Genomic DNA, 13,607 nt, shown 5'->3' with positions numbered 1-13,607 from the left:
AAAATAATGGCCGATTGGAATGATCAGTATAGTAGCTTCGATTGGGAGGAATCCTACAATAGTGAGTTGGACGTCTCTTTAGACGAAGGAAGGAAGCATCATGTTCATACAAAGAAGATTACTTTGTCGGTTAATGCTTCAAAGACAAATAACAATTACCCCACGGATCAATCCGGTCCATTGGTACAGGCCGATAGATTAGATCAACCCATTGCTAAGTCTCATAGCCACATCTCTGATAATACCCTACAGACCTTCAAGAACACGCACAGACGAAGACAGCAAAGAGAAGGACAGAACGAACACAGTATGCACAACTATTCGATCAAAGAGCGACAAGACAGTGGTGCCTTTGTTTCAAGAGACAGGCAGCATCGTGAGGATAGATACGAATCCCATGGTAACCGCAAGAACAGGAGATCTTTCCATGACACAGTGGAGTCGCCTGTTCGCCAAACCAATCGGCATGCAAAACAAAATAAGAGCGCTTTCAATGAGCAAAAGCAGCATTTAGACGATATTGTGAGCTCCTCTGTCATTCTCACACGGAATAGGCAGGTGTTCTCTAGACAAGGCCAAGACTTATATCAAACGCCGTCCCTTAAGGACATACGCATACAGGATGGCAAAACAGTCAATATTCCAGCTACTTTTTCACATGGATCCTCTTCGAACGACGCTCGGGTAGTTCCTCGAGCATCCTCAGAGCTGCCTAGACCACACACCGATGCCGGTGCATTGGACCAAAGCACAGATATTATTATGGATCTACCGTGTCCAACATCTTCTGTTCCAGCGAAGCCTTGTCCCAATGAGGAGCCAGTCCCGATCCCGGTCTCAGTTGTCAGTAATAATTTAGATATCACAGATATGGTCTCACCGATGGAGGCACTAGCAAGTAGTACGCCGAAGGAGCCTGGCGCTGCTGGAGGCAAGGCTGTAGTCATAAAGCAAAAGGGGCCAGACCACAGACCTGAACACAAGAGTACAGACTTTAGGGGCTCTAGCCACTTGAACACAATTGATTCACACAACGTCTCTATTTCGTCTATAACAACTGATGACCACGATCGTGGATCGCCTGTCAAACAACAACTGGGGCGAGGATCAGTAACTGGTTCTCGTATATCCGTCGTTTTTGCCGATGGAACGTCGTTGCAAAAAGACAACAGCTACGATAAACAGAGCGATGCTAAACCCCAGCCATCAGTTGAGGCCAGCAAAGACTCAAAAAATGCCCCCGTAAGACCAACACGAAGCAGCAATAGAGGCAGTAATAAATCGAAGCTAAATCCAAATGATGAGGATCCAAAGTCCGTGACTGCCAAGATTAGCATCAAAATTGATGCTAGGAGTTGCTCCCTTGACAAAGGTAATAATAAAACTGACCATCAAGAGGGACCCTCACCCGAGTCACATGCAAGCACGAAGAGTATCAAGCAGATAATAGTGGTTCTGCCAAATGAGGAACCGATCTATTCAGACTTTCGCTCAGCACGCATCAAACTGCCTTCTTCCGTGTGGAGGATTCCATGATTGTAAATTTCTAAACTATTCTACTTCTACCATACTATGGTATCTCTCAAAGAAACTCTCTCCCATGTCATCCCTTAAACAGACACCGTGGGACCGCAATGTTCGGGTTAGACACTTGAGAACATAGAGCACTACTGGAACATTAGAATTGAAGCCCATGTGGCCTATTCTCATCACCTTTTTGTCCAGTGAGCCAAGACTGCTCGAAAATCTGATACCATAGTCATTCAACATCGTTTGCAAGATTGCATCGGATGTTGTTCCCTGAGGAACGTGAAAGGCAGTGATCGTTGGCGAGTAGTCACTCACTAAGTAAAGAGTGAGCCCTGACTTCTGCACAGCATACCGCACAGCCTCGGCAATACGCATGTGCCTACGATAAACATTGTCTAGACCCTCCTCTTCTAGCAAGCGCAATGCCTCTCGGAGACCCAGGAGATCGTAAGATGAGACAGTGTATGGAAAGGTAGCAGGTGCGTTCTTGAACAGAAGTAAATTGCAGTAGTAGCTTGGTATGGGAGTCCTTCGTGTCTCCATGGCACGCCAGGCTCTTTCTGAAATCGCCAACATGCTCAGTCCACTGGGACATGAGAGGGCCTTTTGAGAGCCCATCAAGGCCACGTCGACTCCGCAAAGGTCAAGATCTATAGAGATTCCGAAGGAAGAGGCCACTACGTCAACCACGGAGAGGATCGAGTGGCGGGAGAGCACTGGAACCAGAGATGCTATATCATTGAGAACGCCAGAGGGCGTGTCGCAGTGCACCAAAGTAGCCAGCTTAAAAGAGACGCCCTTCTGCTCTTGAGCTATAAGAAACTCTCCCAATGCTGAAGCAGAAACACCGGATGTGGGACCGCATTGGAAAATAGTGTATGAGCTAGTGTATTTGCCAACTAGATCCAAAAACCAATCTCCAAAAACACCATTGGAAATAATTAAGACGCTGTCTCCCTGCTCAATCAGAGAACAGGAAACAGAGTCCAGAGCAAGCATCCCCTCCCCCGCCAAGATGTGAACGCTAGACTTGGTCTTTAATATACGCTGGACTGCCCCAGAAATCTCCTTATATAGGGCCTGGTCATCCATCAATGGCCCCATCCTTGCTCTGAGGATACTATCTGGAACAGCCGTTGGTCCGGGCAGGTACAACAGGGGTGTCTTGAACATTTTTTTAAAATTTAGAAATAAATATCGCTTGCTGCGTCCTTAAGGACACTTATTCACTTGTCTCTTTAGGGCATTGATGAATGCACTTATCCAAGCTAGTGGTAAAGAAGTTGCTAAAAGAGATGTTGAATATAACGTGTCAGTTCTCCAGCTTCTTCGACAGCTCAGGCTGCGTTCAACGGATGTGGCCGCTCTTTATAACATACGATCGTACCAACAACTTATTGATGCCATCGCCGCCCTTCTAGTGCCAGAGGGTGGTCAAGGAATCGAGTCTGTCTCTGTGGCTGCAGAGCTCTGTGCGTACCCCCTCTTCCACTTTTGCTTCCCAAATGTAATAAGCTTGCCACTGACGTGCGTGCTTCTTCGCGGTTGGAGGAAGCTCCTAATTGATCTCGCCAGTGAAGAGCAGATAGACCACCCAGAGCTCATTTCAAGGACTCTGCACTCCATCTGTACAGGTTTTCCTGGGTTGCCCGAAGGGGTGATTGGGCTACTTCGCGACTTCCTGAGCATGTCTACGTTGTCATTCACATCTCTCTATTCCTGTGTGCTTCGGTATAAGGTGCCAGCTGAACAGATCATCACTGAAGCACCGCTGCCTGTTAGCGTTACAACAATCCCTCCGTTAGCCAAGTTTCAACCATATGATAAGGTGCTCGCAGATCACAAGCGGCGGGTTCTTCAGCAGGTTAACTTAGACCAAGAAAGTAGTCTGTATTCACGGCCAAGTCAGATGTGTTCTATCCACGAGGTGGAGCGTATGGCCAGTGAAGACGATAGAAGCCTGTCTTTGCGTACTAAGAGGGCTCCCTCAGAAGCCATGCTCCGGGCCCAGAACGAGCTAACGCACATGGGCATCGAAGACACTATGTCGGCTTCCTTATCTGCCACCATCAATGAAGAGCATCGAGCTCGAAAGGAGGAGCAGGACTATGCTAACCTGGTTTCTCAGAAGCTTCAGACCCCGACGGACATACTTCTAGAGAGTCTCCGTACACACCGTCAGCAGCTGTCTGACCCTGGGCCGAACCAGTCAGGTAAAGTGAATAAGTAGGTTGGGGTACACAGACAAAACTAATCCACCAGTAGAATGACGAGGGGGTACACCGACAGCGGTTGATCTCCACGGGAACCGGAAATAAATAAAATGATGACAATGCGCATTTGTCAGAAGGCTCACTTCTGATGATTCCTCTGTCCATTCCCCTGATCCTTTCCTCAACAGGTATCCCTGCAGACCTCCAGGAGAGATCTGATCTCTATGGCTTTGGAATACGCTTGGATTTAATTCCAACGCCAGTTACATTGCCTTTTCCAGCAGAACTCGATGAAACCGCCGCACGCGGTGCCACTGACTTCATCCGCACTCGTTCTGGCCCTAAACTGGCCTCAACACCCCTGGATTTGGCTAGCTGAACAGACTTCTTAAGAACAGGTCGTCGCCTCTCCTCTGGGGCATCCTGTGGGTCGCTCTTCAATGCATCAAGTGTGAGATCATGCGCAGCGTCCATATGATCATCTGCACTGTCAGCTGTCGCAGATAGCGCCGATGCATCACATGATCCACAGGCACTACCTAATGCACTGCCAGATATGACAGGAAGCTCAACCGGCTGGAACGACACTGTAACTTGACGCTTAACCGGCTTATCTTCACCATCCCGCAGCTTTAGAATCTCTATGTTGCTTGAATTACGACGGTACGCAACTAAATACATCTGATACTTTCGTACAATCTTCTGGTCTTTTGTTGCAAGTTGCATTGCTAGCTCCTCTTCATAGTTCCTTCCAAAAAACAGAATGGGCTTGGTTGGATCTCCACCGCGAAGTTGGTCAAGTAGCTCTGGTGGAAGAGTTGTGGCCATTTCGGTGAGCTTAAGTCTGAGAGCAGCCAGGGTCTTCGGTAGCAAGTTCTGAATTTGCTTTTTAAGGTCCTCTTCATGGTGACGTATGCGTGCAGCCTCCCTGCTTTTACTAGTAAGCCTGGTCTTGTCTGACATTATGACCCTGAGCTCTTCCTGCAGCGCTACGACCTCATTGTATCTGCGTATGGCTATGCAGATAGGCTCGCAGTGCTCTTCTATTGCGCGGATCTGCTTTAGTTCTTCTTCCAATCGGAGTAGCAGACTTTCACTCGGAGGCTCGTCCAACGCACTTTTATTGTTGTCTGCCCGGCTATCTTCGCCATAGGCCTGCCCTAGAGCCCCAAAAACCTCTCTCCTACTGTTGTTAATTTCTTGTTGTAGCGATGCTATAATCTTTGGAAGTTGGGCAAGACGCATCTCCTTTAACCTAGACAATTCCTTCATTAGAATGGATAAAGCGTAGTCTGAAATAACCCCCTCTGTACCTAGACAGTGCTGTGCTTCTGGAGAAACTACTGATAGCGGATCAGACGATACGGTCAACCCGCTGCTGTGGAGGAGGGATAAAACGTCACTGATTTCCACTTTCAAACGCGACACCTCCTTGGCCCTGGCCCTTGCTTCTTGCTCCAGCGCGCGTAGCGCTGCCTTAACATGCTCTTCATACTTTGGTCTCAAGTGGCCTTCAAAAACATCCATCATGACACCATCGTTGGAGCTTCTTGCATACTGTGCTAAATCCCGCTGCAACAGCTTATTGATAGAAGCCATAGCATCTAAGTATCGTCTGATCCGTTGAAGAGATGGCTCTGAGCGCTCCTCTATTTTCGCTATCTGATGTTCCAAATCGATAAGTAGCTTATTGTCATAGACGTCCACCTTGTGACTTAGCTTTGCTGCCGAAGCAAGCGACTCCTCGTCTCCCAGCCCTTCCAGGAGGTAAATTAGCTTCTGGACTAGCATTGTGTGCTTTTCTTTCCTTTCTAAAAGCGTCACGGAGTAGCGCTCGTATATCTCCTTGAGTATTTGTAAAGATACAGTTTTAGTAGGAGCATCTGGAATTGCAATGCTCTGGCCTAATTGGCGGCCAAGATCTAAGATTTTAAAAGCATATTCTTCTAATTGTGTGTTGAGCTCTGTGATAAGTTGCTTTTGCTTGTCGCAAAATTGATCAGCAAAATCTATTACCGATGTCAAGAACGCTTGCCGTTGCGCCTCTACTTCGTCAGCATTCATGCCCGTGTCTGCCCACACCTCAGAACACGCCTTGCAGACAGCCGTAAGCTTGTCCACGATAGCAGTCAGAGATACCATTAATTTTTCAACGAAACTTGACACATCTGGAATATTAATATGAGTTTTAATTTAAAATTGCATACAAATAAAAGGAAGAATAATTACACTCTAAGGAATGTCTGACGGTGCTACGAAGGCCACACGGTATACTGATCAAGGAATTAAGGTCATAGTTACTAAGAATGACACTGAGCCTACGTTCACTCTTTCTTTCACAGAAAACCCAGCAGCGCTTACCTTTGAGGAACATGCTTCTTTGAGCATCAGCGAAGGGAAACGCGCTGCAGATGGCAAGCATACGTCTGAACACCACCACTCTAAAAAGAGAAGCGATCACTTCCATCATCATGCCAAGCCTCACGATCAAAAGGGCAATGGCCACACTGAACATCAGTCTACTAAGTCCAGAAGCAGTGCTGTATCGGGGCTGACTAGGGAAATGTGGAATAATAGTTGCGGTGGCTCGTCTTCTGCGACTATTCTCGACACCTCTTCGACTCCTGCCTCCGCTGATTCTTGCGAAAAGCCCCATCAAGACAGCACCAAAAAGCCTGTGAACAGTTCACAGCACACTATTAGTTTGCATATTTCTACAAAGCATAAAGTTAAGGCCGACCTCAAGCCGGAGCCAGAGCTTGAGCAGAAGCAGGAGTCTGACAACAAAGCTAAAACCAGCTCCGAAGGCAATATCCTTGATAAGCCAGGCCCGTGCACAGTTGCACCTATTGAAAATCAGACAGAACACGATGCTCATCAAACTATGCAAGAGCAAGCGGAGCAAGAAAGCGTCCCTTTAGACAGGCATTCGTCGATTACAGGGGCTTCTCCCTCGGAGATCGGCTCGTTCTTTGCTGATGGAAAAAGCCTAGCTCCATCTTCTGCACTGTATGGAAAGTTGGTTGACCTCCACCGTTCATTGCTCGCGTTGGAAGAGAAGTCATCAAAGATCAGTATGCTAGACACATCTGAGGAGTCTAGTATTAAGATGACGCACAGGGAATTTAGAATGAGAAGAAATAAGGCACTTCTGCAGGCATGTCTGTCGATTGAAAAGGCTGATCTGGCATTCTTGGGAACGGACATGGGTGCGCGTGTCTACCAGCCCACCGCACTGCGCAAGATCTATCATCAAATGGATCACGGAGTGGAGCCCACCTCGATTAGCCAGGAAAGGCTCATATTAGTACGTAGAACCATCAGGCATGATCGCCATGCACTCAACAAGATGATGGGTTCTGAGGCGAAGCAAAGCCTAAAGAAAACAATTTATGGGAATCGCATGGCAACGTTTAAACTAGCAGATGTTATCACGAGGACTATAGTCACTGCAGGCACAATAGAGCAGCCAGACATTACTCGCCCCGACTTGCAATCTCTGCAGCTGCACAACTATTATCCTTCCACAGTACCGTCAATACTCTTGTTGACTGAGCTGGAGGAGCTCGCAGGCGTAGATCCAGAAGAGTTCCTCTGTTTCAAAGCTACATGCTCTAGCATGATAGCAGAGCTGGGGTATGTGCTGAATCAAGTTACGGAATCTAACAGCAAGGCCACAGTCTCCAAAATCCTTTCCATACTGAGCACCTACCTTGTCCCACAGAGCCTGCGGTTTCTTGCTATCTCACTGCTTGTCTTTTGTAACTGCATCCTTGAGAAGGCCGCACTAGAGCGTGTCTTTGTTCCTGTGTATGCGTCGATCTTCAGCGACCTCATCTCATCAACCTCTCTGGCAAAACAGCTTATCAATTCCTATCCCAATTTTAGCAAGCTTTTCCGGAAAAAGTGTGAGGAAAAGAATATAATTAATACATCTGAAAGAGCATATGGAAATTTCATGTGCATAGTCTTTAGGGAAATCATGGAGTTAAAGCTGGAAGATATGGTATACAACATTGATCTGGAGGTCCCATTCTTTAAGAAAATAGAGCTCCAACAAGCCATATTAGATAAAACTACAAACGGTACCATCATTCAGCACAGTGAGCAAGACCAGCAATGCATTAGAGATTATATAAGGGGCCTCCAGAATTTGTATACTGTGAACCTGGCCGTCTTTGCGGCTCAACTCTACGTTATTAGAGCCAGTGCGTTCATTACCTCTGCCTGCCTGCAGCGCATCTTCCTTAATCTAGTCTGCTACAACACTTCGTATAACTATATTTTTCAAACAGATACTTGGGCGAAGTACATACGCCAACAGTACTTCAGCAAGTTATATCTTCCGTCAGTTAACTTAGAAATCAACAGGCTGCACGCTGAAAAGAGATATAGGCAGCGTATCGATGTCATGAAGTTTTCTCCAGATGGATACATGCCCAACTACACACTCTATGAGGCTGCGATTGCCATGCTAAAGATCGTGGGCACATGCATTCGTTATTATCTAGTTGATAAATATTCAACTCATCTTAAAACTGAACTCGATGGGCTCTTGGGACCATCTACCATTACACGATCAAAGGATAGTTCAAAGCGAACAATTTTCAAGTCGCTCGATTCCCTGAGACAGTATCTTAACGACGGGGAGCTTGTGGCTGCAACTAGTGCGGCTCAGTCCAGCCAGAACTATGGCATACTCATAAAGTATTTGTTTGCCAACACCGAGCTTGTGCACGTAACATTTCCTTTCGCTAAGAAAGTCTTTACCAATGGAGACGCTCCGCTTTACCAGGTGATTTCGGATGGGAACTTAGAGGACTTGCTTTGGACTACGCCAGAAATGGCTGGACATCGTGCGAGAGTGACACAGGGGTCCAATGACGACCACGAGAGATTGCTTAAGCATGTAAAGCGAGCTCCTGGTGCAATTATGCATGCACTTGCCGAGAAGATTGGGGTAGATGCACCAGCACTGGATGTGATAAGGCTCTTTTCAGAGATTTCTAACTTGTACACTCACTATTTGGCGCCCATGCAAACAGATACAGTGCATGTATCTCACTTCCGCTTTCTCATTCTGGAGCTAAATGAAGAGTTAGAAAGTTTATTCGATAAGAACCTCTCTGACGATAGGATGTGCAGGGTCTCCTTCTTAACACAACTGAAGAAGAAGCTTCACTCCCTCATGAACACTTGTAAGAAGCATAAAATTTTGACTACAAACAGACCGCCACTTATCTCAGTCCCAGCTAACGACACAAGTGTACCAGAGAATACTCTTGATATCGAGACTAAACCTCATCGAGCTCCTGCGAGGAAGCCGATACTGGCTTTGCCGACTAACAGTGATGCACGGAAGGAGCTACTTGCGGCTCTGCGGACAGAGACCCTGGAAGCATCGCTTACTTCTGCGCTACAGTGTGTTTTGAATTTGGAGTATGATCAAGAAACCGGTCTGTTTGTCACACAACTGGATACATGGAGCGACATTCTTTCGGAACTTCTCATTGACACCGTTCTGGAGGCGGGGACACACACCAGTACCATTTCCGCGGTAGCTACTTGCATTCCAGACCTCCTCTCATGCATTAGCCGCGAAGTTGCAGACGTGATCCCTGACAGTCTGTGGGAGTTGCTTCTTGACGGAGCACTATTGTCTTTAGATAATGAGCAGTCAATTGAACGGAAGAACACCCTAATGAACGGTATCGCGTATATGATCATTACATTGATACACAAACAGGTCTTTAGTTTCTTCTCGATTGCTAGAGACTTGGCCTCTCGTGCCCGGAAGGAGGAATGCGCACATAAGCTGGGGAAGGCCATAGTTTCAGGGTTTTTGGTCGCCAGCAACGAGGATGACGACTCTCCGTCTCAGAAGATCCTGGCAGTAGCCAAGCAAAGCCATGCGTCTGCAGCCTCCAGGGTGGGAGAGAAGATGGCAGTCTATGAGCTTGTCAATGTAATAGGGGCCATATACACTAGAAAACCATCGTCAGCACAAGAGTTGGAGGAGATCTATGATGTTCTCAGAGAAAACAAAGCGTTGGCAGATGTCTTCTCTATTTACAACGTTGTTGTCTGCGAAAATAGCATGCATAAGAAGAAACTCCCAGTATCAGTCATCTTCTCCCAGTACCTTGAGCAGAATGAGTTCCTCTTCAGGGGAGATTGCATTCACAATACATTCGACATTGTCTGTGGGATAGCGCTGAGCTTCGTGCCTTCCGCTTCATCAACAGAGCTGTCCAATATCTTCTCTGAGCTGGGAGAAAGATTTGCATCCCAGGGAATTCCGCTCAGTACGCTAGCGGGGCACGTCTTTCGGCGCTGGAAGGAGACGGTGTACTGCTCCAAGAATTTCATTCTTATATGGACTCTGCTGATACACTCCAAGCTTTGTAGCAAGGCTGCAGTGACAGGGTACATAAAGTCTATTCCTTCATTTACGGACATCAAGAAGCAGATTCAAGACTCTGAAGCGATCCAGGCGTGGCTTTCAGAGGAATAAGGGCAAGCGGGAGTGTAACCAGGTGGGCTTGAGCTGTGAAGAGGCCCTCTGTTTCTGGCTCTATAGAGAGTGTCAACTGTAAGCAGAGCACGACCACATTCTCGTGTATATTTCTCTTCCTTGTTATAGCTAAGCAAATAGGCAGTGGAACAAGCTAAATCAGTGAATCCAATCAGTGATATCTTATCTCTAACTGTCGGAGGCTCGTTTTAGTGTTAATTCAAGAATACTCAAGAGTATGTCATCTTGTGTGGACAGTAGACGACAAGAGGCAGTTCAGTGTAGCCCAGAATCTAAGGATTTTGTCACGATAGAATGATCATGAGAACAGCATTTGGTACAAAATTTAATAAAAGATTTACATTGCTTGAAAATCCAATCTCCTAAGTAAGCGTCTATAACTCCAAATGAAGATCCTTAAGACGGATTTGAGTATCTGCTTTCATTCACTACGAAATATCGATATCGTAACGGAAGGTTTCATGTTCCTGGCCGTAACTTTTGAACATCCACAACCACCTGGCTTGTTGGCCATTAGGACAAATAAGTATATTTCTATGAACACATCGAATACATATCTTCATCCAGAGTATCCACCCGCTAACCATGAGAACGGTATGCGCACTGCCGTTTTTGCAATACGCTATGCAGATCAGTTGATAGATTTAAACGTTCAGCTCTGCTTCTCCCTGTTCCACGTCTACAACATAGACTCATCTTCCATCATATCGGTATCTCTCTATGGAAAAGCCAGGAAATCGGTGACCATGCCGCCTAAGGCGGACCTGCCCCTTTCCTCGTTCAAGAGGCTTGTCAGGAAAAGATACCGCCTTAATTCTCTCCTGCTTCCGTGCATTACATGCTTCTCGGAACACATAAGCTATACCTTCTTTTCACATGTGAGTACAATAATTAGTTGGTACCCCGTAGAGGTGCTGGCTCTCCCAGATGATAAGATCACAGCCCTTTGGCTTCATAAGCCTGAGTGCTTGACAGCCTTTCTTAAACTCATGTTCTCCACCGAGACAACCCTTCAATATGATGATTTGGTGAGCATACCTGAGGCTCAACCAAGAAAGTACCTTTCTCCGGAGAAACTAACAAATGATTTTGATGACCTGCTGTCCGCGCCAGTCCCTACAGTCACAGACACTGTCCAGGTACTCAACTCCGCCATCTTCAATTCTAGTCAGAGGACTATTGATCTAGCTTTTTCTCAGGAATCTTCAACGCCTGTGCATGTAACACTGAGGTTCTCAGGAGATGAGCTTGGACCTCCTATGTCAACAGACCCCCTAGTCAACCTCTCGGGGAGAGAACATATGTTCCTTGAGACCCCTGCGCATCTTAGAAAAATACTATCTCAGTGCAATTCCACACCAGACAGTTTTGACTTTGCAACATTGAAGCGTGTGACTCTTATTTTCTTTAAGCTTTACTATCTTAACAAGATTGCTAATATCGGCACTTCCAATTTGCTTGACACCTATGTGCAAAGATATACCACTTTACCTGAAGAAAGGTTGGATTCAATATACTTTTTGGAGTGTAAGAAGTATACTAGATTGATTCTAGAATCTTCTGAAGCGTCCATTGCAGCGGTAGCTTACGATACTCTAACACACTACTTTGAATCAAAACTGCCTATCTCATCGTTGGAAGACTCCCCAAAGAGTAAAAGCTTTGCCGAGCCCAGCTCTACCATCGAAGACCCGCAAGAACGCCGGGCACCAATCATTAAACAGAAAAGCGTTAACTCTGTATCCACTGCCCTGAATACATCTACACACAACTGCTCTCCCGACAAGGTGGACCTTTACACATCGGATTACATGAAAGCACTTCTAGAACGAGAAACCATCAAGCTTAAAGCCATACAAAATAAAGCCAAGCACTTACTAAGTCATACCCTACAACCGGACGCTTATAGCTCTGCTGAGCGAGATTCAGGTCCTGAAAAGAAGCGACAGAAGGCATCGAGTAGGGCTTTTAGAGCAAAAAGAGGATCCAGTCCTGCCAACTTTCCTCCTTGTGTCTTAGAGCCCAAAGATGACTCCAAACGAAAAGGAACGGATATAGAGTTAGCCATGATGAAAACAATAAAGGACTCGATGGCTTCATCGAACGCTAAGTTCAACGATGTATCCCAAGAGCACCAGACTCCATCGCTACCACCTTCTCTTTTGTCTATTTCAGATACCAATTCCACTAAGGGTCTACTCTTGTTAGTGGAGCGATACAGAGATGATCTCTTTCCAATTGAATTAATATGGGGCTCAGACTCTCCTTCCCGTGTGTTTACATTTCCTCCTATCCTATCTCTTACAAAAAATGTGCATAAGGACATTCGGTCAGTGCCTATGAATATAGAGGAGCAACCATCTATAACCGACTTGGTTAGACAGAAGAGACAGAGCAGGGATCTCTATGTGTTCGCGCACGGTTATCGGGGCACGTACTGTGACTTGCGACTAATGTCTAATTGCCTCATGCAGTATGCAATAGTTCACGGCACGATGCAGAAGCAGTGGTTTCCCAAACAACCACATGTCCTCCTGAGCAGATCATATCAGGAGCATACACAGAGTAGCATTCTCGAATTGGGGATTAAGCTAGCTGAAGAGATAAGGGATTACATCCAGACCCGGAAGACTAACGTAGGTCGCATAAATATGGTGGGGCACAGTATGGGATGCTTGGTCATAGAAGCGTGCATCCTATCATCTGCGTTTTCTGGATTTCTCGACCTTCTGAATAAAGCCGTTTTTCTGAACGGACCCCTGGCTGGTGCTAAAGGAGGTAACGGGCTTGTCAGATTTGGGATGACCTTGATGTCATCCAACAGCAAAGAAATCTCCTTACGAGAGCTTATGGGAGGCAAGCTTACGAAAAAGCAGCTTGAGTGCATGTATTATAGCTATCCATTTATGAAGGATGTCCCCCATGATGCCAATCTATTGAAGGAATTGACCAGCGTACCCCTGCTGGAGATTCTTGCAAAGCACAGCAATCTCGGTCGATTTAAATCTATTTATATGATTTCATCTCTCCAAGATGGATACGTTGATTTTAGAAGCGCACTGCTTCTTCCTGACGGTAAGAGCAAGGGGCCTGAGAAAGAGAAGCATCACATATTTCTAGACAAGGTAGCTAAGGTGCCCACAAAGAGGCTTCTGTATGATTTATCAGTTATGGATCCTATGCTACAAGGGTCCACAAAAATGGATAGGAGAACCGGGCGAGATGCACACATAGTACACATGTCAGACTATAATCTTATGCACACACTTGTACAAGAAGTCTTTGGAAAAGACATCTCATAGCAGGAAGTGCTAGAGATCACTGGCGGA

General features: G+C 46.3%; 6 protein-coding genes across 6 annotated transcripts; 4 read left to right on the top strand and 2 right to left on the bottom strand.

Moving 5' to 3' along the window:
• Nucleotides 1–6: 6 nt before the first annotated feature.
• GL50803_0017501 (uncharacterized protein) lies at nt 7–1,536 on the top strand (the record flags this gene model as incomplete). The annotated part of the gene is made up of 1 exon (XM_001709063.1): nt 7–1,536. The coding sequence occupies one exon, from the start codon at nt 7–9 to the stop codon at nt 1,534–1,536; it is 1,530 nt and encodes a 509-aa protein (XP_001709115.1).
• A 15-nt stretch (nt 1,537–1,551) lies between these two features.
• Nucleotides 1,552–2,703, bottom strand: GL50803_003313 (Serine-pyruvate aminotransferase; the record flags this gene model as incomplete). Its single annotated transcript, XM_001709064.1, has 1 exon — nt 1,552–2,703. One exon carries the CDS (start codon nt 2,701–2,703, stop codon nt 1,552–1,554), a length of 1,152 nt encoding a protein of 383 aa, XP_001709116.1.
• A 76-nt stretch (nt 2,704–2,779) lies between these two features.
• On the top strand, nt 2,780–3,760 carry GL50803_0013316 (uncharacterized protein; the record flags this gene model as incomplete). Its single annotated transcript, XM_001709065.1, has 1 exon — nt 2,780–3,760. One exon carries the CDS (start codon nt 2,780–2,782, stop codon nt 3,758–3,760), a length of 981 nt encoding a protein of 326 aa, XP_001709117.1.
• Nucleotides 3,761–3,965: 205 nt separating this feature from the next.
• Nucleotides 3,966–5,885, bottom strand: GL50803_0013315 (Microtubule associated protein; the record flags this gene model as incomplete). Its single annotated transcript, XM_001709066.1, has 1 exon — nt 3,966–5,885. The coding sequence occupies one exon, from the start codon at nt 5,883–5,885 to the stop codon at nt 3,966–3,968; it is 1,920 nt and encodes a 639-aa protein (XP_001709118.1).
• A 97-nt stretch (nt 5,886–5,982) lies between these two features.
• GL50803_0090434 (uncharacterized protein) lies at nt 5,983–10,257 on the top strand (the record flags this gene model as incomplete). Its single annotated transcript, XM_001709068.1, has 1 exon — nt 5,983–10,257. The coding sequence occupies one exon, from the start codon at nt 5,983–5,985 to the stop codon at nt 10,255–10,257; it is 4,275 nt and encodes a 1,424-aa protein (XP_001709120.1).
• A 407-nt stretch (nt 10,258–10,664) lies between these two features.
• GL50803_0090418 (Alpha/beta hydrolase) lies at nt 10,665–13,580 on the top strand (the record flags this gene model as incomplete). Its single annotated transcript, XM_001709070.1, has 1 exon — nt 10,665–13,580. One exon carries the CDS (start codon nt 10,665–10,667, stop codon nt 13,578–13,580), a length of 2,916 nt encoding a protein of 971 aa, XP_001709122.1.
• Nucleotides 13,581–13,607: the final 27 nt, after the last annotated feature.

This window comes from Giardia intestinalis, chromosome 1 (genome assembly GCF_000002435.2).
Source record: "Giardia intestinalis strain WB C6 chromosome 1, whole genome shotgun sequence".
Lineage (NCBI taxonomy): Eukaryota > Fornicata > Diplomonadida > Hexamitidae > Giardia > Giardia duodenalis.
This window is presented reverse-complemented; position numbering and strand designations above follow the sequence as displayed.